The following is a 26,993-nucleotide window of genomic DNA, read 5'->3' on the forward strand; positions in this document are numbered from 1 at the left end:
CACAGTACCGGGATAATAGTACACAGTGATGTCACAGTACAGGGATAATGTACACAGTGATGTCACAGTACAGGGGATATGTACACAGTGATGTCACAGTACAGGGATAATAGTACACAGTGATGTCACAGTACAGGGATAATTACACAGTGATGTCACCAGTACAGGGGTAATCTAACACAGTGATGTCACAGTACAGGGGATAATGTACACAGTGATGTCACAGGTACAGGGTAATGTACACAGTGATGTCACAGTACACGGGATAATGTACACAGTGATGTCACAGTACAAGGGATAATGTACACAGTGATGTCACAGTACAGGGATAATGTACACAGTGATGTCACAGTACAAGGGATAATGTACACAGTGATGTCACAGTACAGGGGATAATATACACAGTGATGTACACAGTACAGGGAATAGTACATCAGTGATGTCACAGTACAGGGATAATGTCACAGTGATGTCACAGTACAGGGATAATGTACACAGTGATGTCACAGTACAGGATAATATACACAGTGATGTCACAGTACAGGGATAATGTACACAGTGATGTCCACAGTACAGGGATAATTACACAGTGTATGTCACAGTACAGGGGTAATGTACACCAGTGATGTCAAGTACAGGGATAATATACACAGTGATGTCACAGTACAGGGGTAATGTACACAGTGATGTCACAGTACAGGGATAATATACACAGTGATGTCACAGTACAGGGGTAATGTACCACAGTGATGTCACAGTACAGGATACTATACACAGTGAGTCACAGTACAGGGATATGTACACAGGTGATGTCACAGTACAAGGATAATGTACACAGTGATGTCACAGTACCGGGGTAATGTACACAGTGATGTCACAGTACCAGGGATAATGTACACAGTGATGTCACAGTACAGGGATAATGTTACACAGTGATGTCACAGTACAGGGATTAATATACACAGTGATTTACACAGTACAGGGATAATGTACACCAGTGATGTCACAGTACAGGGATAATGTACACAGTGATGTCACAGTACAAGGGATACTGTACACAGTGATGTCACAGTACAGGGATAATAGTACACAGTGATGTCACAGTACAGGGGTAATGTACACAGTGATGTCACAGTACAGGGATAATGTACACAGTGATGTCACAGTACAGGGATAATGTACACAGTGATGTCACAGTACAGGGATAATATACACAGTGATGTCACAGTACAGGGTAATGTACACAGTGATGTCACAGTACAGGGATATATGTACACAGTGATGTCACAGTACAGGGGTAATGTACACAGTGATGTCACAGTACAGGGAATATACACAGTGATGTCACAGTACAGGGATAATGTACACAGTGATGTCACAGTACAGGGATATGTACACAGTGATGTCACAGTACAGGATAATATACACAGTGATGTCACAGTACAGGGGATAATGTACACAGTGATGTCACAGTACAGGGATATGTACACAGTGATGTCACAGTACAGGGATAATGTACACAGTGATGTCACAGTACAGGGGATAATGTACACAGTGATGTCACAGTACAGGGATAATGTACACAGTGATGTCACAGTACAGGGAATGTCACAGTACAGGGATATTGTACACAGTGATGTCACAGTACAAGGATAATGTACACAGTGATGTCACAGTACAGGGTAATGTACACAGTGATGTCACAGTACAGGGATAATGTACACAGTGATGTCACAGTACAGGGATAATGTACACAGTGATGTCACAGTACAGGGATAATGTACACAGTGATGTCACAGTACAGGGATAATATACACAGTGATGTCACAGTACAGGGAAATGTACACAGTGATGTCACAGTACAGGATAATATACACAGTGATGTCACAGTACAGGGGAATGTACACAGTGATGTCACAGTACAGGGATAATATACACAGTGATGTCACAGTACAGGGGCTAATGTACACAGTGATGTCACAGTACAGGGATAATATACACAGTGATGTCACAGTACAGGGGTAATGTACACAGTGATGTCACAGTACAGGGATAATATACACAGTGATGTCACAGTACAGGGATAATGTACACAGTGATGTCACAGTACAAGGATAATGTACACAGTGATGTCACAGTACAGGGATATTGTACACAGTGATGTCACAGTACAAGGATAATGTACACAGTGATGTCACAGTACAGGGGTAATGTACACAGTGATGTCACAGTACAGGGATAATATACACAGTGATTTCACAGTACAGGGGTAATGTACACAGTGATGTCACAGTACAGGGGTAATGTACACAGTGATGTCACAGTACAGGGATAATGTACACAGTGATGTCACAGTACAGGGATAATGTACAGAGTGATGTCACAGTACAGGGATAATGTACACAGTGATGTCACAGTACAGGGGTAATGTACACAGTGATGTCACAGTACAGGGGTAATGTACAGAGTGATGTCACAGCACAGGGATAATGTACACAATGATGTCACAGTACAGGGGTAATGTACACAATGATGTCACAGTACAGGGATAATGTACACAGTGATGTCACAGTACAGGGGTAATGTACACAGTGATATCACAGTACAGGGGTAATGTACAGAGTGATGTCACAGCACAGGGGTAATGTACACAGTAAAGTCATATTACATTACATGAATAATCATAGTAAAACTTAGAATGTACGGCACTGTGCTTGGTAAGCTGCGAGAAGGCCGTGACGATCATAGGAGCGCAGGTGCCTTCTCAAAAAGATGATCTGCGGGGGTCTCGTTGTTGGACCCCACTCATCAGATACTGATGACCTATCCTGAGGCTAGATCATCAGTGTGAAGTCTTGGAAAACCCTTTTTCAATTTTCCATGGCACCTGATATGCATTTTATCACTAATTGCACATTATGTCTCAGTGGAGATGGCCCCCTTAGTTTTTGGGCCCCATAGCAGCAGCTATGCCTGCTACCCTGGTAGTTACACCCATGTTTCTTACCGATTTAAAAGTAAATCAATTTATTGATAAAATATACACACCAATACAGGGAAGATTGTCAGTCACTGATAAGACAGACCACTTCAGCAAACTGAGCTCAGAAAGAGCAGAGATTTTAATGTATAAAGTACAAGTTTTACTGAATCTTTTCCCATAAAACTATATAACAGTCTGCTCAACTCCTCCTGCTCTATAACACACTGCACTGCATTTTCACAGGTTCTCTCTTTAAATGCTACATGTAGATATCTGAATAAGACCTCATGCACATGTCCGTTCCGTTTTTTGCGGTCTGAAAACTGCAGATCCACAAAAAACTGAAGCCGCCCGTGTGCCTTCCACAATTTGTGTAACAAAACAGGCGGCCCATTGTAGACATGCCTATTCTTGACCGCAAAATGGACAAGAATAGGACATGTTATATTTTTTTGCGGGGCCACGGAACGGAGCAACGGATGCGGACAGCACACGGATGAAGTGCATGGGTCCGCACCTGAGCCTCAAAAACTGCGGCTCGGATGCGGACCCAAACAACGGTCATGTGCATGAGGCCTAACAGTGCCATATACATTTACAGTATAAAGAGGTGTAATTTTTGCTTTGTGATAAGCAGCGGCGGCGGCGGACTGGCCATAGACCCTATAGGGAAATTTCCCGGTAGGACGATGCCCACGGGGTCATTCAAGGCCCACTCATGGCCGCCAGCCACATACCTAAAGTTCTGATTCTTTCAGCATTAATAATGTAGGAGCATCAGGCTCAGGTACAGGACGATGAGGACGATGATACAGTATTTTGTGCAGCCCTGTGGTGTTTGATTCTGCTGGGGCGGTATTTTTTGCTGCACTATGGTATTGCAGGCCCTGCCTACTTCTGTTGTTTCTGCCTACAAGTGTTGGCCCACCTACAACATGGGTCCACTTTTTTCCAGGGCCACTTTAAGTTCCCAGTCTGTCCCTGGTAAGCAGGGATTTTTTACCAAAATTTAGAACTAAGTAGATAAAGTGGGTTTTATGATACTGAATGTTTCTGAAATGATTTGCCTTCTACTACTACTATAACTTCATACTTTTGAAGCAAAATCTGAATCCCAGATCTTAGGCCACCAACTCCTACCCAGCAGTCTCCGCTCTACTGGCATTTTGTAAGTAGCATCCCTTAAAGGGGTTATCCAATCCTAAAAAAAAGCCCCCCCCATGCTGAATATACTTACCCGGGACCCTGCTCCCTGTGCCGCTCCTGGTCTCCGCATCGCCGCCGCTGCTTCTCCCAGTGCCTGGATGCTAGGTAGGCTCGTTCCCGTCTGCCATTGGCTGCCTCTCCCGGCACCGGATGTTTTTATCCGGCATGGGGACGAGCAGTAGCGGCGGTGCGGCCTGCGGGGACCAGGAGCGGCACAGGGAGCGTGACCCGGGGTAAGTATATTAAGCGTGGGGGGCTTTAGGATTGGATAACCCCTTTAAGGGAGCCACAATGTAAAGAATAGATGGACAGAATTACCACATGGGAAATTATTCATTATACCGAGCTTATTGAAATCAGGAGACTGTCCTATGTATAGATGGGCTGGATCCTCCGGATTGTGAGACAGTCCGTGTAGCTTCTTTCTACTCTGGTTGATAGATGAGGGTCCTAAACAGGAAAAGCCCTCTGATAATTCAGAATTCCATAATAGCTCATGTGGAAGAAATGGGTTTTAGACCATTATAGATGTCTAGGCATTTCAGTCTTGCCTCCTTTTTTAAGCTTGCCAAATTTTTATGTCACTTTGCTGGAAAACATATCCCAAAAAATCACAGACAACATTTTTACAGAAGTATGGAGAAAAAAGAATGGTTTATGCCTATAACTCAGCATTTACAGTGCATTATAAAGTGATCGTTGCAACCTCAATAACCTGCGCAAAATAAAAAAAAGTAATGGAATAGTTTATTAATTGCTGTGGACATTGGATTAATAGCCCCTATTTTTGCAGATTGTCCCTGACTTTACAGACGGTTGACAGCTCTGTCTCTTTTATTATAACATTTACATAACATTTATGCAATGTATTGTGTTTTTTTATTTAATGCCAAATGACCACTTTCTATGACTTTTAGGCAGAAGAGATACAGTACAATCCATAGTAAGTCCATAGATATTATGGGGCTGCTACGGGCCTCTTACGCTACTTTCACATCTGTGGGATCCGGTGGAGGATCTTAAAACCAGATGAAAACACTTCTGTTTGAATAATACAACCGGCTGCATTGTAAGTCAATGGGCACTGGATCTGGTTTTTTAATGTCCGAAAAAAAACTGATCTAGCACTATTGACTTAGATCAGGCATCTCAAACTGCGGCCCTCCAGCTGTTGCAAAACTACAACTCCCACAATGCCCTGCTGTAGGCTGATACCTGTAGGCTGTCCGGGCATGCTAGGAGTTGTAGTTTTGCAACAGCTGGAGGGCCGCAATTTGAGATCCCTGACTTAGATGGTTTTTGATGCCGGATCCGACATGTTCAGTTTCCTATGCCGCACACAAAAAAACTGTGCTTGGAGTGGTTTTGTGTCCGATATGGGAACGCAACGGAACAGAATGCATTCTGGTGAACTCTGCTCCTGTCTGTTCAGTTTTGTTTCCATTGACAATGAATGGGGACAAAACTGAAGTGTTTTCCTCCGGTTTTGAGATCATCTGCCGGATCTTAAAACCGGAAAGGAAAACGCAGATGTGAAAGTAGCCTTAGAGAGAGGGCGTCCATCGCCTTTGATACTGGGTGGCAAGAATCAGTACATCTGCATTGTTAGCAAGCAAAGGGACAGGAAATTGACCTAATGGTCAGAGAAAGGATTTGCCGTTGCTAACATACACAAAGCTCTTCTTTACTGGGAGGCAAAAGTTAGGACTATAATAAGGATCTGTTCTGATCTTTCCTACGCACCCTGTTCCATAATTAGAAAACTTAGAAAATCAGTGGAAGATACTGTAAATCTTCTCAAACTGGGGAAATTGCTACTGAGATAACAGGAAGGGTTGCTTATCACCGGACAAGCACATATTGTCTGCAGTACCGGCCAACCATCTCATGTGACAGCAGATGTCAGGGGAGAGAAGGTCTGGCAGCTGGATTTTTACTTACTTGGTTCTTTTAGATCTGCCTTATTCTAATGTTATTAGCCTACCATTGGGCCCTGTGGCAAATCAGTTTTGATTTCAGTTGCTGTTGGTTATGTCCTGTAGTGGAGCCTTGTAATACAGGACGCACATGCTCACATGCATCGCTTCCTCCTCTATGTGCAGTGTCAATTACAGGTCAGTTACAGTGTCAGGATGGATAGACAAACGGGCAGATAGACGATAGATAGATAGATAGATAGATAAATAGAGATAGATAATAGAGAGATAGGTAGATAGATAGAGATAGACAATAGATAGATAAATAGATATAGTAATAGATAGATATAGAGAGCTAGATAGATATGAAACAAAAAATAGATGAGCAGCACACAATTTTTCAGTAGGTGCAATTCCTTGGAGCAGACCACGGACTTGATCCAAATTTGATAGTTGTTGTAAAAAATCCAAGGCAGCACACAAATATCCGTAAAAAGCAGAAGGGTATTTTATTCACCCATGTGAAAACAGCAACATTGCTGTTTTCACGTGGGTGAATAAAATACCCTTCTGCTTTTTACGGATATTTGTGTGCTGCCTTGGATTTTTTACAACAACTAGATAGATAAATAGATAGAGATAGACAATAGATAGATAAATAGAGATAGATAGATAGACAGATAGACAAATAGATAGATAGACATAGAGATAGATAGATAGATATTAGATAGATAGATAGATAGAAAGACATAGAGATAGATAGATAGATAGATAGATAGATAGAAAAAAAAAAACTATTCGGCCATGTTTGTTGTGGTCTCCTATGTTGGTAATGCTAATTACACTTCTCGCGGTAGTATGAGTAATTGGCGCCTGCGCAGTGCGCCTCTCACAACGCCGACTAGGTCCTGCAGTCTCTGGCTCCATGTGAGATTTTGTTATTTGTTTTTATACTTTTTAATCACTGGATTATTTGCACCTGGTGTTTGATTTATTTCAATCATGTTTGATATATTATATTTATTGCATAAAATTTAATTTTTATGAATTAATGGCACTTTTTATGCCATTTTGTATGAATTTGGAAATGTATTTATGGGCACTTAAATGAATTATTTTTTATGTATTTTGGCACAACTTTTTATACTGAGAGATAATTATGTAATCACAAAATGTAATTATGTATGCTATAATGGCACTGCATTTGGCACATGTCACTATGGCTCGACAAAGGCTCCATCGAGAGAGCTGAAACGTTGCTGTCACATGGGTTAATAAATCACCATTTTCTTCACGATTTTTTGAGTGCTGCCTTCTTTTTTTTTCAAAAGATAGATAATAGACAGATAAACATAACGATAAATTTTGCTCTAACAAACGATGGACATTCGCAAAGGTTACACAGTTATAAATCCAGTTACACAGAGCATTTTGAATATATGGAGGTAGAAAATGAACTGGTTGGTGTCACATGCCGTGCTAGTGTCAGGGCACACCTCAATATCCAAAGGCATGATGGGACAGGAAGTAGGATTCAAGCATGGGGGATAAGAGAAAACTGCAAATGTAAAGTAAAACTGGAAAAAAATAAGCAATCCGAGGAGGAATGGGAGCAAGACTTTACAGTGAAAGGTAGTTTATGGCACAAACCCTTTAAAGTGGAGCGGACCATGAAACAACAACTCTGGAGCATCTATTCTTATTTATTTCTCTTGCTTATATAGCACTGACATATTCCGCAGCATTCTACAGACATTGTTATTACTTATTATCCCTGTGGAGCTCATAATCTAAGTTCCCCATCAGTACAGTATGTCTTTGGAGCGTGGGAGAAAACAAGAGTCCATACAAACTTCATGCAGATGTTGTCCATATTAAGATATGACTCTGACCCCGGAGCTTCAAATTCTGACTCTATGTTGTACCATTCATGTATTATTCCTTCTAGAAGTTATAAATGAATTGCTAGCAGTTTGCAGTAAAGGTCCAGATGGATGTTACCAGTTTGGGAGGTGTCACTGCACAGTCTAAAACTATCAGTACTGATTGGATAGTGACTGTACAGGGACACGCTCCCAACTAGTAATACCCTCCTGGACTTTCATTGCAGACTACTGGCAATACATTCATAGACATCTAGAAGGAATAATAGAGGAATGGTGCAATACAGAGTAATAAGTATAGATGCTCCAGTTATTACCTGGAGGATGTAAGTAGTTACTAAAACAACCATGTCAGGAGAGGTGGCAGGCCCTCTTTATAGGGGTTGTTTGACATAAAGAAAGCCGTGGGCAGCAGCTGTAAATGTGATAAAAAAACAAAAGAAGCAATACTTACTACTTTCCTCTCCTGTCGCCTCCAGCATTATGCTCAGGCCCTGCACCGATGAAGTCACCTTCCAGCTAGTTTCATAATTGCCATAGAGGCAGACCACACTACCGCTACGGGCGGGGAGAGGGGTCTAGTGCTAAACTGCCTCTTCTGTTCCTGACACTAGGGGAGAACATTGCAAGGAGATTATTTACAGCTTCCATTCAAGTCAATGATAACTGTATGGATTCCTGTGCACTGAGCCCCCTAGAGGTGGCTGCAAGCAGATCGTTCTCTAATACACTGCATGAAGGAAAGCAGGAGAATTATTAATGTACTTATGGCAGCTGTCTGGTGTAAATATATTGAGAAATATGGTGTACAGAACTGGCGCCATCTTTTTTTCTGACTTAGGCTACTTTCACACTTGCGGTAGCAGGGTCCGGCATGCTGTTCTGGTGGGGGAACAGCCTGCCGGATCCGTGCTAACGCTAACCCACCGCGCCGCCAGAATTCTGCTTCAGCCCCATTCACTAGTTTGTCTTGGCATGTTTGCCGTGCTGCGGACGGACTTGCGGCCCGCCCCCATTATAGTAGGCACAGACTTCCAGTGGGCTAGCGTTAGCACCGATCCGGCAGGCTGTTCCCCCACCGCAACAGCATGCCGGACCCTGCTACCGCAAGTGTGAAAGTAGCCGTAGAAGTTGGATAAAGTGAGAGATTTTTTACATGAAAAATTTCTTCCAATAAAAAAGTGTGAATTCAACTGAAATTTGGAGTGTTGTATGCACACGTACTGGTGGGGTCATAGTAAGTTTCGTTATGGGGCCCTGTAGATTCTGTGTACGTCCCTGCTTCCATACACACAGGTCACCGTGCAGCCAGTCACTGGCCCCAGGAGTATACGGGATGTCACTGCTGAAGCCAGTGATTGGCTGCAGCTGTGGAGTGGTGTGCATGGAGCTTCACCACTGCAGCCAGGAAAACAAACATCGGCAGCGAGGTCTGGATTGCAACCCTGGACGCAGCTGGAGAGAAAAGTGGTAAGTATCGCTTCTGTTGTTATTTTATCACATTCACAGTTGCTGCCTGATTTTAATTTTCTTTTTAACTCCTACAACCCCTTTAAGGGAGATGTGCCATTACCAGAGGTGTCGGGCAGTAGTTTATTCTCCTGTCTCTAATGAGCAAGTGTATGAGGTTAGCGGGTTGAAAGAAATGGTTGTTGTCATCTCGCGGTAAATTGTGTATTTAGGTTAAGTGGTGCCTTTCATTTATAAACAGGCTTTGTATAGTAGTTCCATTTTAACGGTGACTTGTCTTCCATTCGAAAATTTCTTGCATTCCAAATATAGCAGTGACTGAGTCACCCTTTCCCATTCTTCCCTCTCCGTGATTGCGGCTGGCGGACTCCTCCAGGCGCTGTGTTATTCACAGTTACTCCAGTAACATTATTGTTTAGGGAAAAATGAAGTAACAAGTCATAAATACATTTTCACGTTCAGTCTTGAAAGGTATTTGGAAAGTAAACTAAGTAATTAGTTGCCTGTACTGGCTTCACATCATCTATACGTTACTGGCCTATTCGTATTATCAATTGTCTGTCAGTGCTTAAAATTACTACCAGAGATGAAGAGAAGTTATTAGGCATACCTGGTCAGACTCCAAGGACCACCGGGCTTGAGGAGCCCTATCATGATGCTTCATGTTCTAATTGCCCAGGGTGGGGTGACATTGGCAGCATATCATGATACTGATATCCAGTAAAATATGTGGAGCTTTTAAACTAATTTGTCATTCTATTCATGGCTGAATGAAAATATTTTATTTATGCCCAAGAAATATAGGCACCAAATTTGGATAACCCCTTCAGAGCATCCACTGTACATGTAATGTGGATGTCTGCACTTTAAGGGTCCATTCACACGTCCGTAGAAGGTGTCCGCACCCGTTCCGCAATTATCCGGAACAGGTGCGGACCCATTCATTCTCTATGGGGCAGGAATGGATGCGGACAGCATCTGCATTTTCGGAGTGCGGCCCTGAACTTCTGGTCCGCGGCTCTGGAAAAAAATAGAACATGTCCTATTCTTGTCCTCAGTTGCGGACAAGAATAGGCAGTTCTATGGGGGTGTCGGCCGGGTGTATTGCGGATCCGCAATACACTACAGACGTGTGAATGGACCCTAAAGATTACACATGCTGTGGAGGAAAGCAGAAGCCATAGCCGCCGGGTTCCTGCTGTCCCACACAGCGGACACCTGTGACACAGTATTAATTTTGAGTAAGATCTTCTCACTAGTATTGAATATCTCATATATTCCATTTGTTGTGTGTAGGATCCTGAGCTTTAGGCCCCTTTCACACGGGGGAGAATTCCACGCGGGTGCACTGAATCTAGAACTATTCACTTCAATGGGGCTGTTCAGATGAGCGGTGATTTTCACGCATCACTTGTGCATTGTGTAAAAATCACAGCATGTTCTATATTCTCCGTTTTTCACGCAACGCAGGCCCCCTAGAAATGAATGGGGATGCTTGAAAATCGCATGCATCTGCAAGCAAGTGCGGATGCAATGCAATTTTCACGCATGGTTGCTAGGAGATGATGTTAGTAAATTGATAAAAGTAAATTTACTGTATTATTTTCCCTTATAACATGGTTATAAAGGAAAATAATAGCATTCTTAACACAGAATTCTTACAAAAATGTGGCATGAGGGGTTAAAAAAATTAAATAAAAATTAACTCACCTCATCCTCTTGTTTGCGCAGCTGGCATCATCTTCTTTCAGGACCTGCAAAAGGACTTTTGATGACGTAATCGCGCTCACCACGTGGTGAGCGTGATTACGTCAGCGCAGGTCCTGCTGAATGAAGATAGAAGATTTCGTCATCAAAGGTCCTTTTGCAGGTCCTGAAAGAAGAAGTGAAGAAGTCCGAGTTCGGGTCTAGGTACCACATTCAGTTTTTTCTCACGCGCTTGCAAAATGCATTGCACTCGCGCGGAAAAAAATGAACATCGGAACGCAATCGCAGTCAAAACTGACTGCAATTGCATGCCTACTCGCACGGTTTGCCCGCAATGCACACACGACGCATCCGGAGCAAATCCGCGACACCTGTGTGAAAGAGGCCTTACTATATCATTTATCTTATACTTTTTCCAGTTTACTGCACGATGTACATTGCCAGTGCCAGAAGCCCATGAACATTCCCACCTGTTTGGTACAGGAATTGGGAAATAAAAGGGGCGTACACAGATCTCATAGGTCCCCCTCCCGTCTCACCCAGTTTCAATAGTACGTGTGCGTCAGACACTCCCAGGCAACATGGAATGCAAATCAAAACGCCTCTGATTTCTAAGAAATGTATGTGGTATATCCTGGTAGAGTGGGCTGGTCCAACTTCCTACCAGGAGGGGGAAGTCTAGTGTAATTCATGAATCTATAGTCAGAGTTAGGCAGAGAGGGAACAAGAAAGGTCCTGTCCAGATAGTGGAGGAATGAAGAAGCAGCTCATAGAGCACCAACTCCCAAGAATCATATTGTTTCCTCTCTGAGGAGAGTCAAGAAGTGGTTCATTGACCACCCACTTTCAAGAACTGAAGGAAGGACTCAGGTAAAGCCTTGAGATCCCAGACAGCAGAGCGAACTGCAACAACGCTCTCACAGACACTGCTGTGAGGTGAGGGATTACAACTAAGGACACCCTCATCACCAAACAACCACTAGGCCAGCAACATAGAAGTGCAGAACTGCAGCCATCCAACCAGCCACAATTAGGGTTGCCACCTTTTCTTCAAGCCAATCCCGAAGACGGATGGAACGCATCGGGACCGGAAGTTGCGTTCCACAGGCCGGAAGTGGGTCCAGCTGTGAAGCGCAAGCTGTAACTGAGGAACGGGCCAAGCAGACAGGATATGAGAGAGGACAGTGGAACGGGCCAAGCAGAAAATCACCCGCAGTGACAGCTGATCGTCCCTGCTGCTGACACCTCATCGGCCGCCGCCGCTGACTGACACCCAACGACGACGCTCACCGCCAGCTGTCAGGTGTGCAAGTCTGCAGTTTGAATCCTGTGCCCGGATCTGAGAAAGGCTTGTACCCAGGCACAGGATTACAAACCCGGATTGTCCGGGTCATACCCGTACGGGTGGCAACCCTAGCCACAATACATCATCGGCTGGTGCCAGAGAAGAATTACACTAAAGCCTGCTGCTAATGTATGCATTTCCAAGTTCTACACTACACAAGTTCTACCTGGCCTGAGGTAGGACACTGACACTACAACACTATATCAGAGCCACTGCCACTCCTATCCTCTACATCGGCTTCCATGGGGTCCCACTATAGGGGCAGGCTGAGTATGTGTGTAGTACAAGGAGCAGTTCCAAGGTCAGAGCAGTCGGCAAGGACCAGAATTGGTAGACAGGCAAGCTACAGTCCATACGTAGTCAAACGAGAGGTTACATCTTTGCTAGCTAGAAAACCTCAAAGCTCAGGCAAGAAAGTGAAACCACAGCTCTGCTAAATAGGAAGGCTGATCACCTTATTCAGCAGCTGCATAGTCAGAAATAGGAAGGGATTAACTCTCACAGTGCTGAAAGGAAGTTCACTGAGCACTAGTCCCAATACACACAGGGAGATTACAGAGACGTCCGTGCCTGCACAGAATAGCAGGACAGCGGCAAGCACGAACCACCATGGTGACAATAGAGGCAACACAGCAGTTTATTGACTGATGCATCAGAAGATTTCTGTGTATAGTTCCTTTAAAGGGGTTGGCCACTTTCCGGCTACTGTTGATCAATGTATTTCTAAGATGATTATATGGCACTTACTAATATAGTCTTTGTTGATTCTGCACCATTTTCTATATTTCATAAGGTATTCTCTCTTGTTGGCCAAGTTTTTGTGCTGTTCACACAGCAGTCCTGTCTATAAAATGGCTACTGATGGAGGGTCATTTGACCAGGCAAATCACTTAGTCTCCTCCATTAAAATACATTACACCTGAACTAAACTCTCCAACAGTGATGGCCAGCTCGCATTGTTCGCCCGCGAACACATGTGGGCTGCCATCTTAACTCACAAGTCCGGCGAGGAACAGGTAAGCCCTTACCTGTGCCTGCGCCGCGAGCCGGTCTGAAACAAATGCGGTCACCGGGAGCAGGCAGTTCCGAGAACAGCCGCCGGGGGCCTTCATCGGGCTGTTCTCGGAACTGCCTGCTCCCGCTGACCACATTTGTTTCAGACCGGTTTGCGGCGCAGGCACAGGTAAGGGCTTACCTGTGCCTCTCCGGACTTGTTAATTAAGATGGCAGCCCGCATGTGTTCGTGGGCGAACAATTCGAACTGGCCATCACTGCTCTCCAATTCTCTCTCTAAGTAGAAAAGGATGGGTGATGTGTCTAGTTATTTTTGCCTAGGGGACACGACTTATGAAATATAGTAAACTGCACCAGTGGCGTGCCTTGGGAGGGAGGATTGGGCGGGGGTGCAGTCTGCCCCGAGTGCCAGGTCTCAGGGGGGTGCCAGAAGCAATGAGCGCTTCCATCAATACAGATGGAAGCGCTCATTGCTTCAGCACTGACGCCCCCATACAGCGGCGGGGCAAGGGAGCTCATAGTACCCTGCCCCGCCGCCGATCACTGCCATAGGCTTCAGGCGGTAGTGAAATCCCGATGCAGGCATCCGTGATGACGTCATTGCGCGCGCCTGTGCCTGGACGCAGCGGCACAGTGAAGTGTGCACGCCTTCCTCTGCGAGCAAGCAGAGTATTTAGCTTTTATTTTATTTTTGTTTTTTTATGTGCTAACTTTGGGGAACATGGGGGGGACACACAGGAGGACATGTGGGGGAAAAATATTATGGTCGGATTCTGTGTGGGGGCAAATTATTATGGGGGGGATTGCTATGGGGGGCAAATTATTATGGGAGGGATTACTATGTGGGGGCAAATTATTATGGGAGGAATTACTATGTGGGGGCAAATTATAATGAGAGATTACTATGTGGGGGGGAAATTACTATATGGGGCAATGTGGGGGAAACTACTGTGTGGGAAAAATTACTATATGGGGCAGTGTGGGGAAAATTTCTGCGGGGGGGCAGTGTGGGGGAAGCTACTGTGTGGGGGCAGTGTGGGGTAAATGACAGTGTGGGGGAAATGACAGTGTGGGGGAAACTACTATGTGGGGGCAATGTGGGGGAAACTACTGTGTGGGGGAAATTACTGTGTGGGGTAGTGTGGGGGAAATTACTGTGTGGGGGCAGTGTGGGGTGAGCTGCCTGCTCTGTGGGGGCAGTGTGTGGGAAATAACTGTGCGGGGCACAGTGGGCGGGAAATTACTGTATGCGGGAATTACTGTATGGGGCAGTTTGGGGGAAATTACTGTATGGGGCAGTGTGGGGGAAACTATTGTGTGGGGCAGTGTGGGGGGAAACTACTGTGTGGGGGCAGTGTGGGGGAAAATTACTGTGTGGGGGTAGTGTGGGGAAAATTACTGTGTGGGGGCAGTGTGGGGGAAATTACTGTATGGGGCAGTGTGGAGGAAATTACTGTGTGGGGGGGGGCAAATTACTATGGGGGGATTACTATGGTGGGCAGTGTGTGGGAAATTACTATATGGAGCAGCGTCGGGGTGCTCTTGGGGAGGCACTGTAGGGGCCAGTCTATTATTTCTGGGGACACTATACAGGGATTATTGCCTGGAGCACAATATAGGGTGTTATTATTACTGGGGGCACTCTAGTGGACATTAGAGCTGCTGTAGACACTGTAAGGACATTTGGGGTAATTTATCAAACTGGTGTAAAGTAGAACTGGCTTAGTTGCCCATAGCAACCAATCAGATTCCACCTTTCATATTTGACAGCTTTTTTGGAAATCCAGTTCTACTTTACACCAGTTTGATAAATTACCCCAATTATGTCTACTGGGGTCACTATTTTTTCAGCAGTATAGTACCTGGGGCATTGGGGGGCACAACGGGCACAGTATTGGGGGTGGCAGCAGGATGACACTGTGGGGACACCAGGATGGGGAGGTTGATGGAAAAACTGAGAAATATAACGTGTCTGTATTACAAACTCTGTAGAGACGAGATGCGGCTGAAAGAATTTGCCATGGCGGTCTAACGGAGGAGAAAAGGAAAGAGAAGGTCTACATGACAGGAGATGTCCCTGGATGTAAGAGGTATGTGGTCAAGTATGGGGGGGGGGGGGCAGAGAAAGGACCCACCCAGGGTGCCAAACACCCTAGGCATGCCACTGAACGGCACATAAAATTAACAAGGGCTATATTAGTAAGTGTCATATAATCATCTTACAGATACATTGTTCAACAGTAGCCAGAAAGTGGACAACCCCTTTAAGGCTGGATTTGCCAAGTGAGTACAATCTGAAGAATCAGAGGATTAGCCGGGTTGCAAATAAAAAATAAATAATAATAATTGATAATAACTATCCAGTGAATCTCGTTTATTGAAATGTCCTTATAAACTGGCAGTAAATTATGAGAAGCAACCTATCCGTTAACCTCAATGTAGTTTCTTCAAGATAAAAATACACAGTGGGATTATCCAGTGAAGCAGCTTGACCTCATAACCGATTAAATACATACTGTATATCTGATTATGCAGAACCAATATGCTTCTTCACAAATGCAAACTTCCCCCTCCAACTCTATTCCTGAAGTCATTGGTTAACTTCCTCCTCCAGAATATTTATATTGCATCCTTAACCAGATTATTAGATTTCGTTTTCTAAATTGAGTCTCTCATTACACGTGATTGCTTGATTGATACACTACATCATTTATTCCTATTAAGTGATTCAGTTTCTACATTACATACTGCGGGCTACATCCTATTTCTGAATATAAAGATACATTTGCAATTTAAAATATTATACTGAATCACAAGGTCAAATGCAAAGAAAAAAGAAAATGGTATTAGCAAATCTCTGATGTCATTTATGTATGATTATTAAGTCCTATCTATTATTAATGTATGCATGGAAAATAGTTTTTTACATTTTGTTTGTAGTTGCACCAGTGTTTTCCAGTTTTATGCATTTTTGGTTGCTTTATTTTTTATTTTTAGACTGACACATCAGAGCACCAGAGAAATCCTTTGGTGGGCCCAATCACTTAATAATAGGCCCATAGTAAAACAACAGGGCACAAAAGGTCTAGCAGAAGACAATCTTGTTTGCAGATGATTTTGGGACTATTAACCTTAGGGGTGCATATGGCATATATGCAGCTGCATTAGGAAAAGGGGCCTACCACCAGCTTACCAAGAAAAGACCAATGTTTCCTAATGTCTACAAGTCATGGTAATACTTGTTATGGGTACAAGATGAAGAGTTGTCGATATACAGTAGCCCAGAACAGAGTACTTGCAAAGTTGTTTCATTATGTAATGTTATTTCATGCTATTTGATGTATTGCATACCTAGTATAACTCTCTGTATAGATCAGTTGGGGTTAACAATCCTGCCCATGTAGGAAGCTAGGAGTTATACTTAGGTCCACCCCTATTTAAGGCAGTAGTGTCTTAGATGAGGAAGTGAGAGAAGATACATGTGCTCACTCCTCAGAGGACTAGGTCTACATCCCAGAGAGTTACTATCTCCACCGCTCCAGAGAGGAAGGAAGAATGAAGAAGGTCTATAATCTGCAAGGCCGAACACTGGAGTCAGTTGGTAAGGTTTTTAGTGTTTAAGGCTGATAAAGACTTTACTGCAGTGAGAGGGACGTTGCCAAGACACCCTTCCACACTTTGACATGGTTTAGCCAGCTGTATCTTAATCCTGTACTCTTCAGCTGGGAATTACAGACAAGTTTGCAAGAACTTTATTGCCAGCCCTAGATTCTGTTGAGAGAAAAAGACTTTGGAAAGATAGAGACTACAACCCCTAACCTTGCTTATATTCATACATCCTTATCTGGGAAGATTTGCACTGTGAATTGTTTTGAACTGTTTGATACAGTTGGATATACTACAACTCCCATTTTGCATTTTAGTAAACAGAGTCTTGTTTATTTTCTACAATCGGCCTGGTTACTGACTCTAGCACCATTCAATGGTCACAGCATCTACATCTCCTGTCTTGCACCCATACCAAACATATAACACCAAGGACACCCCAACAACCATCTGGCAGGAGCCCTGACATCATGGTTTGCCCCGAGGGAAGAAAAAGTGCACCCTCCTACCACTGCATGAACCTAGGACAACATCTGTGTGAGGATTGGCACTGTAAACTACTGCCACAATCACTTCCATCCTCCTCTCCTCTCCTCCTGGGCTTGTTGCAGGTACACCATTGAATGTATTCCTAGTAACGCGCCCTATTATGAATGCCTCACTCTCTACAAACCAGCTCCTTCATAAAAGTGCTCCACATACGTTTCGAGTCCTTTGTAGTCTGTATTCACCTAAAACCAGATATCCTATTAAAACTTACTGATGATACGTCCTGTATGAGCCATCAAAACAAAAGTTCTTTATATGTAAGTGGACATGCACATGCCCCGCCCGCATGCCTTCAGAATAATTTCTTTAGGTGGGCCCAACAAACTTTGGTACAATGCTTCATTTTTTAGTGCATGGCTTTACAACTTACAGTATTTCCATCAAAAAGAACAGAACAGACGTTCAACACTTTGGTGTTTTCATTTAGAAAATAAGCAAGGTTGAGCAAAGTGTTACAAATAGACACATTTAGGAGAGTGCTAATTTAGTTTGCTGCAAATAAATATATAAATAAAAATATAAAATATAAAATATTTGGCCTAAACTGAGGCTTCCATGTATGACAGCATTCTGGGACAGAGTAGGGCTTGTTCTGATGCACCACATTTATATGCATACATGTGCCAAATTAATAATCAAACTAAACTGAAACCAGCTTCTCAAAAAAAAGGGAAGCACAAATTAAGAATATTAAATCAGAGATGATCCATCGTCTTGAAATTCACTTTGTGTCCGAATTTGTGAATTTTTCAAAAAGTTTGATTCATACCCAAATTGATTTGTCATGAATTGAAGTTGCTACAACTGCCCTGAAAATTGGTACATAACATTCTCTAGTCTCCCAGGATCTTATTTTATAAAAGGATGTTATCTCTTTTTGTTAATTTTTATAAATGTTTGCTCTTTCTCTACACCCCACCCCACTCTTTTACTCTTTTGAATGCAATTACAGCAATAGCAAATAATGTCAGAGTGACACTGACATATATGGCTATGGGTAAATGCATGGTTGGTGATTAGGGATGAACGAATCGACTTCGGATGAAACATCCAAAGTCGATTTGCATAAAACTTAATTTCAATAACGTACGAAGCGAGCGCTCCGTACAGTATTGGAATGAATTGGCTCCGATGAGTCGAAGTTATTACTTTGCGAAGTCTCGCGAGACTTCGCATAATAACTTCAGAAGTTGATTTATACTGTAAAAAAACATTTCCCGAAAGTGGTACCTTGAAACTGAACCTGAGTTCGGGAAATGTTTTTTTACAGTATAAATACATTTCTGAAGTTATTATGCGAAGTCTCTGAGACTTCGCGAAGTAATAACTTTGGCTCATCGCAGCCAATGCATTCTAATACTGTACGGAGCGCTCGCTTCGTACGTTATTGAAACAAAGTTTTATGCGAATCCCTATTGGTGATGTTAGCAAACAGCATGTCACATGTGTTATGCTTTTTCATGTTAGAAAGATTATAAAAATTGTCCCTTTCATGGGGACAGATGGTATTTAAACACACAGTGTTATGGGAAAAAACTGTGGCTTGCTGGAACCAAGCATAACAAATTATGCCTCAACAGAGGCCCCTGTTTATAGTTACACACACATGTTAATGTCAGAAGAAAGAGTAGCTTTTTTCTGCACAAGCATCCAAAAATTATGTGTTAATGGGGCAAAATGTGTGCCTGTATTTATACACGCACAAGTGTTAATCGTCAGAAGAAAGAGTAGCTTGTTCTGAACAAGCCTGGAAAAATTCTTCCTTTTAATTGGTAGCAGCAGTACTGTGTAGATGTGGAAAGGATAGAGTAATAGTGGCATGCAGCCACAATAGTAGCAGTAGTAGTAGCAGCACAGCATGGAACAGACAAGGCAATAGATATGTGTGTGGCTGTTTAGGGGTAGTAATAGTAACAGTAGTGCCAGCTGTGTAGCAGTAAAAGTAGTGGCAGTAAGGGTAATGGAAGTGGCAGAAGGGGATTTAGTAGCAGTGAGTAGATGCTGCGGTGGTGGCAGCAGCATTGGCATACATATGGTACAGACCATAATGGTAGGCAGACAGAAAGGGGCAATGACATGATGGCAACAGCGATATGGTGCGACACATGATGGTAGGTAGGCAGACAGAGGCATTGGCTTGATGGCAGCAGGCATATAGTTTGGAATGTGATGGTAGCATTCAGACAGTGGTAGTGGCATGATAGCAGCTGCAGTCATACAGTATGGAACATGTTGGTAGGCAGGCAGACAGCGGCAGTGTCATGATGGGGTGCCATCAGCAAGGGCAAACCTATTCATAGGCCTGAGCCGGAGGACAGTGAATATCTTCATGGATCCATACCTCGTTCATTTTGAAAAAAGTGATCTTTTGTACATTGGCAGAGGACGACTTTGCACTTTTGGGTTTCACAACGCCTCTTGCCATGAAATCCCTCTCTAAGATGACACTGGATACTGGACAAGGCAGAACAGAGAGATCATGCTGACCAGTTTGGACCACTATTCCAATCTGCCTGCCCAGAAGTCCATGGGGTAAGGGAACATGGTATGCACCGGAAAAAGGCCAGAGTCTATGTAGGACTGAACCTGGGTGTTAAGCCAGTACTCTGTTTGCAGCACATGGAAACATTTCTCGATCATGAGCCTGAACTAGCTGCTGGTGTAGCAGCTTCTGCTGCTTGTGGTAGCATAGATGGTGGAAGGTGGATGACTCTGCGGGGGATGCAGAGGGGTCTCAGACACATGGATGGCAGGTGTCTGCTCACTGGTAAGCTGCCTACACAGTGTGTCCTGGTAATAAAGCAATTTGGCCTCCTTTTGATAGTAAGGGTGTAAATGCATGGCTATCCAGTAATCATCAGATGCCTAAGCTTCTTCTGCCACCCCTGGTTGCGTCAGTGTGAATGTCTGCTCTAAGATAAATATCACGCGGATGACATCGTTAATGCTGCAGTTGTCCCTACTGACAAATGCGGTAGCCTCTTCGAAGGGCCTGAGTACGCAGCAAGCTCCTCTGATCAGCTGCCACTGCCTGACCTTCGAAACAATACATTTTGACTCCTGGCACCCCCACCTATCAGCTGTTTGCAGGAACCATGGTCACCAGTGGTAGCACAGCTCCTGTGTAGTACACCAACTACCACATTGTAGTTTTCTGAAGAAAATATGATCATACAGCTGCAGGGAGGGAGTTTCTGCACCAATCATTCTGTATGTCCAGGGACATCCCTGACTCATCAATGAACTGGGTGCAACTGTACAGCAGTGGTGCCGATGTGTCACATTTCAACTTTAATGAATGAAATACCCATTAAAAGGAATTTGTATTACTAGCTACTATTTGCATGTGTAGATGAGATTTTACTGCAGACCTAAAGGGCGCACAATTATCGTCAAATTATAGGGGACAAGTGTTCATAGGAACACTCGTCCGTGATAATTGACTCATATAATTGTGCTGCCAATCAGCCCATAAACAAGAGAACAAGCTCATTCATCGTCTCATGGGCATCTTTCATCATTGGCAACACATCTCCCTCTATAATCAGGGATGTGCTACTGATAATCAGTACAACTGAATGAGGGAGAAACAACAGCAATACCAATAATTTCTTCCACATTAAATTTGCATCGACCAGTGTAATCAGGCCGGTGCAAATAAACGCTGATGGCCACTGGCGCTCGTACTGCCTGTACATTGGGCAGTGTAATAGCACCTTAAAGAAAACCCCATATACGTATACTGAATGCTTTAAAGTGTAACCGTCATTCTTTTTTCCGTACATTTCTATTAGGAAAGTAGCTCAAAAGTGGCCAATTTTGAGCCTTAGCAACGCTCCTCTGTCTTCTGTTTACATAACAGTCAGTGTTGAGCGCGTCTCCACAGTTATGTAAACAGAGAGAGAAGCGTTGCTAAGGCTCAAAATGGGCCACCTATTTTTCTAATAGAAGTGTATGATTTCAGTAATTAAAGTATATTACAAAAAAAGAATGACAGTTACACTTTAATGCCATATGGAAAAAGGAAAAGTTTAATTGTATAAACTCTGTACTTATTTTTAATGTGACAGGACCTACCTTATTAACTTGAGTAACATTTTCATTGTGCCCACAAGCATCAAAAATGTCTGGATATGTGTCAGTCCATCCATGCACTGTGCAGGTTCTGCTAATATTTCCTGCAGGAAAAAATATTCAGATTTTTACAACTAGGAATGATGGTCATTATTATTATTATTTGCTTTAGTACTAATAGTACTTGTGATAGTGCTCGGAATAGTAATATTAGAACAGGAAAAATCTTATTTGTCTCCAACCCATCAGAAATAAACCTACAACTCAGAGCAACACAATTTCCATGCCCAAAAAATTCTACTAAACTACTACTAATAGATAATACATTCTCAATCATTCACTCCAATGCAATACACTCACATCATGCTCCAATGTAGGACCAGCCCATAGCTGCTGAAAGCTAAGTTGTCACTGGCATTTGTCATAGAAATCAATAAGGCAAATATAAGAAACTTTTTAATACATCTTATTAGAGACAAATGTCTTGTTCTTGAGTTATCTGCCGTTTTCTTCCTTCTCTCCCTTTTTCTAAAACTGACTTTCTCTCTGAACTTTGTGATGAATCCATCTTGTTAATTCTAACTGTTGACACTAAGAGGGGCTTACTTAAGGTTCAGGTTACATGATTTCATAGAAGTATATGATGAGGGGAGGAGGAGTAAGTGCAGAAAGAAAGAAGCAGACAGAGAGACAAAGACATGATTGAGCAGATAGATCAGCTAATACTAAGAGTTACAGTATATCTCACTCCGAGTGCTTTATTCACCTCTATACTGTTCAGTATTTCTCTATAATGTCCTATTTGGTGCTTCTGATTGATTACACATTAGTGAGAGAGAGTTAGGGAGCAGAATCTGCTGTCTCCATGTGTATTCTATGGGTAGACTTTATTACAACTAGTCTCCACCAGTGGCATACCTGCAATAAAGGCAGACAATGCCACTCCTATGGGGCTCGGGGGAGGGGGGCACCCACACAGAACTTGTTCTTCTCTTCCCTATGCATTTTCACACAGCGGCCACTAGGGGGAGATCAATGCAAAGAGATTATTACTCTTGCTTTCATCAAGTGCCGTCTGTTCGTCAAACAGCTGATCAGCGGGAATGACAGGAGTTGGACCCCTGCCAATCAGATATTGATGACTTATCCTTAGGATAGGTCATCAATATAAAACCACTGCATAACTTCTTTAATTCTTATTCACTGGGCTCCCCCTAGTGGTGGCTGCAGGTAGCCAGCTAGCTTTGTAATAGAAGAGAAGATGGAGATTTATCAGTGTATGTTTGTCCGTTTTTTGGTGTAAATATATTGAGAAATACGGTGCTCAGAATGAGTGCCATTTTTTTAAGCACATGTTACACTTTTTCTGACATAAAAATTGGATTGGAGTAAGGCCGAGGGTGATTTAAAAAAAAAATATTTTTAAAATTGCAACTTGTATTTAATTAAAATTTCTTCCACTTGATAAAAAACAACATAAATGTGTCAGAACTCTGGGGTATTACGTATGTCATGTGTTGCCTGGGAGTGATTGACGCATATACACTGGGAAACAAACTGCAGGGGGCCCATACTTTGTTTTGCTATTAGGCCCTATGAGATCTGTGCTCGCCCCTCGTCTCCACCCAATAACTCAGGGACAACTGACAATTAGAGAAGTAGCCCGTAGAGGGGAACATCCCTCAGATACAAGTCATATAATGGCCAGAAATAGTCTTATCTCAATATTCTGAAAAGTCATCTGAAATTAAAGGTATGCTTTAAGGTGGAGTCATTTTTAAAGGCAATATCTGGCAGTCGTAGTAATCTATTGACCAGCAATTGTAGGTCAACCTGGTGGTGCAATAACAGTACTAAACACCTACCCTTTCCCAAGTAACCAATCACATGCACTGTATCTTAAACACCTTGTGGAGAATGTATCAAGTTGGTTGGAAATTTTGTGAAATTGCCATTTAGTGCCAAAATGTGACATGTCGGTATGTGGCTTTTAATATTATATCTCTATAAACATCACTTACCATCCTTGCTGAAGAAATGTTTCAGTACTAAAGGGCATTTCTGAGTGACCGTTTGTCCAAATTTAGCTTGGTCCCAACATGTAATATTATCCCAAACTCCCAAACATCCTATAAACAAAAGAAAAAGATTAGCAGAGCTAAGTATGTATTATGCATCAGTCTTCATTCCCATAGACTGACATACAGGTATAATAACATTGAGGTAATATCATGCATTTCGAGGACTTGTAAATCAATGTAATCCAACTTGACTGCATAAAATTGCCTGGCTGACACTTAAACGGGCTATCCCATGACTAATGTAAAAAATTAAAATAAGACATCATACAGTACAAGACAATCTCATTCTAACAAAGCCAGAACCTGCCCTGTACCTCACATGGATCCAGAGATCTCCACATTCATTGCTCTGCTAGATTTATATCAGGCTGACAGCTCAAGGGGAGTGTCCTTTCTGATACAGCTCAGGGTGTGTGTCCTTTCTAATGGAGCTCTCTCCTTATCACAACTTAGGAGGCAGTTGATGGATGAAACTGAGCATGTGCGGTCATCTCAGTGAGCCGGACAAAGAAATATACAGCTACAGGAGCTATACAGATACATTTTATTGAATAACTCAGTGGCTATACTTAATGTTTTATTACATGAAATTACAAAAGTATTCAGATCCAGGTGCTGTTTTGAAAACTGAAGAATGTTTTTCGTGAGACAACCCCAAATATAATGCTCAATGGAACATTATAAAAAAAACATATAACCCACCAGAGTGCATTTTTTTTCTGAAGCAACAGCAAGATACGTGTGGTATAGAGTCAATTCTATAATTAGTTACATTTTTCCATGCACTAACCACCTAACCTAGCTGAGCTCGGGCAGACATGGAAGGGAAGGGCTGCTTTAACTGCTGATATCTCATGAATGGTAGCAGCTAGAAAGCTGACTTTCCAGCTAAAGTCCAAGCTAAACAGGAGATATCACTGTTAGAATTCAAGTCAGGATTAATTGCTTTTACTTTCACTTTCAGCTACATTTGCTGCTTCTGATTTCTAACAGTGATATCTTCCCATGTACTGAAGATATTGCTCTCATTCTTGAATGCCAGCTTTCAAACAATACAAAGCCCATATCTCTAGCTGGTACCAAACTAGAGATATGAGCAGATTATCAACTCGGTTATGAACATTAAAATAGATAGGACATCTACCACAATTAACTATGAACAAAACACTAGTTCTAACACGATATTATTTAGAATGAGTAAAGAAATGGCACTGGTTGATATATGGTGATCCCTGTATGGTAATAAGAAGGTATATTCATGCTTTAGCAAGACCTATAGATCCATGTCACGAGTTGATCTGGCCCTCGCCAGCCCTGGGCTGATCAATAGGGTCAAAAAAATGAATTATGAAAGTCATGGTATTTCTGACCACTCCCCGGTCACCGTAATACTGGACAGTAATAATAAACCTAGTAAAAATAGAATTTTAAACTTAATCCCCACTGGATCACATTGATAAAAGATGTGGACAAGATCAATGAGGAAATGAAACTTTTTTGGAACGACAATATTAACTCAACACATATACATATGGTTTGGGACTCCCTAAAGGCATACCTGCGCGGTCTATACTCATATCGAATTAGGAAACAGAAGGGCCTTTTTGCACAAACTCAAAAAGAAATAGAAGACACGATCAATCGGATAATGGGTGAGATTGTTCAGATTAATACCCCTGAAAAACAATATCAATTAAAAAAAGCACGGGAGGATTATAAGCAATATTTGTACAAAAAAGCTCAGAATAAATTGTTCTTCTCGGGGCTAAGGACCTTTAGTAAATCCGGTAAACCAAGTAGAGTATTATCCACAATAGTAAAAAATCAAAGGAGCAGTAATAATATCAATGGAATTAGGACAGAGGTCGGAAACATAATTAGAGACTTTGACGATATCCTGGGGGAATTTACTCGATACTTCTCCAGGTTATATCAGGCCGGACCCACAGAGCAGGGAGGAAAAATAGATGAATATCTAGACAATATCAATATCCCTGAATTCGACCAAGAAGATATAGATTGGCTGAATAGACCTATACAACTGAGCGAGTTACAGAGTACGTTAAAAACTATCAAGGGTAATACGTCCCCAGGGGCGGACGGCTTCCCATTTGAAATATATCGGAAACATGAGGGAATCATCCTTCCCCAAATGCTGGAGGTATTAAATCAATCATGGACATTGGGCTCTTTACCCCCCTCATGGATGGAAGCGACTATCACACTGATTTTAAAAAAAGGGAAGGACCCGTTGTCAGTTGAGTCATACCGCCCCATTGCTCTGTTGAATACAGACTATAAAATTCTTGCAAAATTGTTGGCCAATAGATTGAAGGTCGTTATCCATAAAGTTGTCCATGAGGACCAAACTGGGTTTATTCCTAAAAGGAATATTCAGGAACACATAAGAAGGGCCTTCCTGAACGTTCAGATGGGGACGGGGGAGGACTGCTCCATCCTGTCTCTTGACGCCTCTAAGGCTTTTGACAGGGTGGAGTGGCCCTTCCTTTGGGGAGTGATGTCACGAGTGAAGATGGGAGAATACTTCTCTAGATGGGTCCAGGTTCTCTATCGAAATCCGGTTTCTAGGGTCCGAGTTAACGGGGAGTACTCCTCCCCCTTTTCACTGACCCGGGGAACACGTCAGGGATGCCCCCTCTCCCCTTTGCTCTTTTCGCTGTTCCTAGAGCCAATGGCATGCAAAATTAGAGCAGATAAGGAAATACAGGGCTTCGGATGTGAGGGAAAGGTCGATAAAATAAGTCTCTATGCGGACGACGCTCTATTATTTTTTGGGGAAGGGCATAGGAATCTACCCAGGGTTATGGGAAGCATAGATGAATTTGGTTCCCTTTCTGGATACGAGATAAATTGGGACAAACCTAAATTTCTCCCATTGAAACGCCCTGTTCCACCGGGTTATAATTTCCGGGTGAATGTCCTGACTCCAGCAGAATCGTTACTTTATCTGGGTATCCATATAGGGACTAAGTTGGAACACTATGAGAAATTGAATATACTCCCAATAATAGACAAGGTTAAGGGAAAAATTAGAACATGGTTAAGGTTACCTCTGTCACAAATTAAGCGGATTGCGCTTATCAAAATGACATTATTACCAATGTTATTATATGTAGTCAACGCAAGTCCCATAATATT

At 42.7% G+C, this 26,993-nt stretch overlaps 1 protein-coding gene across 2 annotated transcripts in view; it reads right to left on the reverse strand.

Moving 5' to 3' along the window:
* The window catches only part of VIPR2 (vasoactive intestinal peptide receptor 2), a 278,827-nt gene that overhangs the window by 162,122 nt on the left and 89,712 nt on the right, over positions 1-26,993 (reverse strand). For both annotated transcript variants that reach the window (XM_044295226.1, XM_044295225.1), the window contains 2 exons: positions 23,775-23,882; positions 21,757-21,857 (listed from right to left, as the gene is read on the reverse strand). In XM_044295226.1, the coding sequence (XP_044151161.1) occupies positions 21,757-21,857; positions 23,775-23,882 (209 nt within the window). The remainder of the gene's footprint in view (positions 1-21,756; positions 21,858-23,774; positions 23,883-26,993) is intronic.

Source organism: Bufo gargarizans, chromosome 5, assembly GCF_014858855.1.
Source record: "Bufo gargarizans isolate SCDJY-AF-19 chromosome 5, ASM1485885v1, whole genome shotgun sequence".
Classification (NCBI taxonomy): domain Eukaryota; kingdom Metazoa; phylum Chordata; class Amphibia; order Anura; family Bufonidae; genus Bufo; species Bufo gargarizans.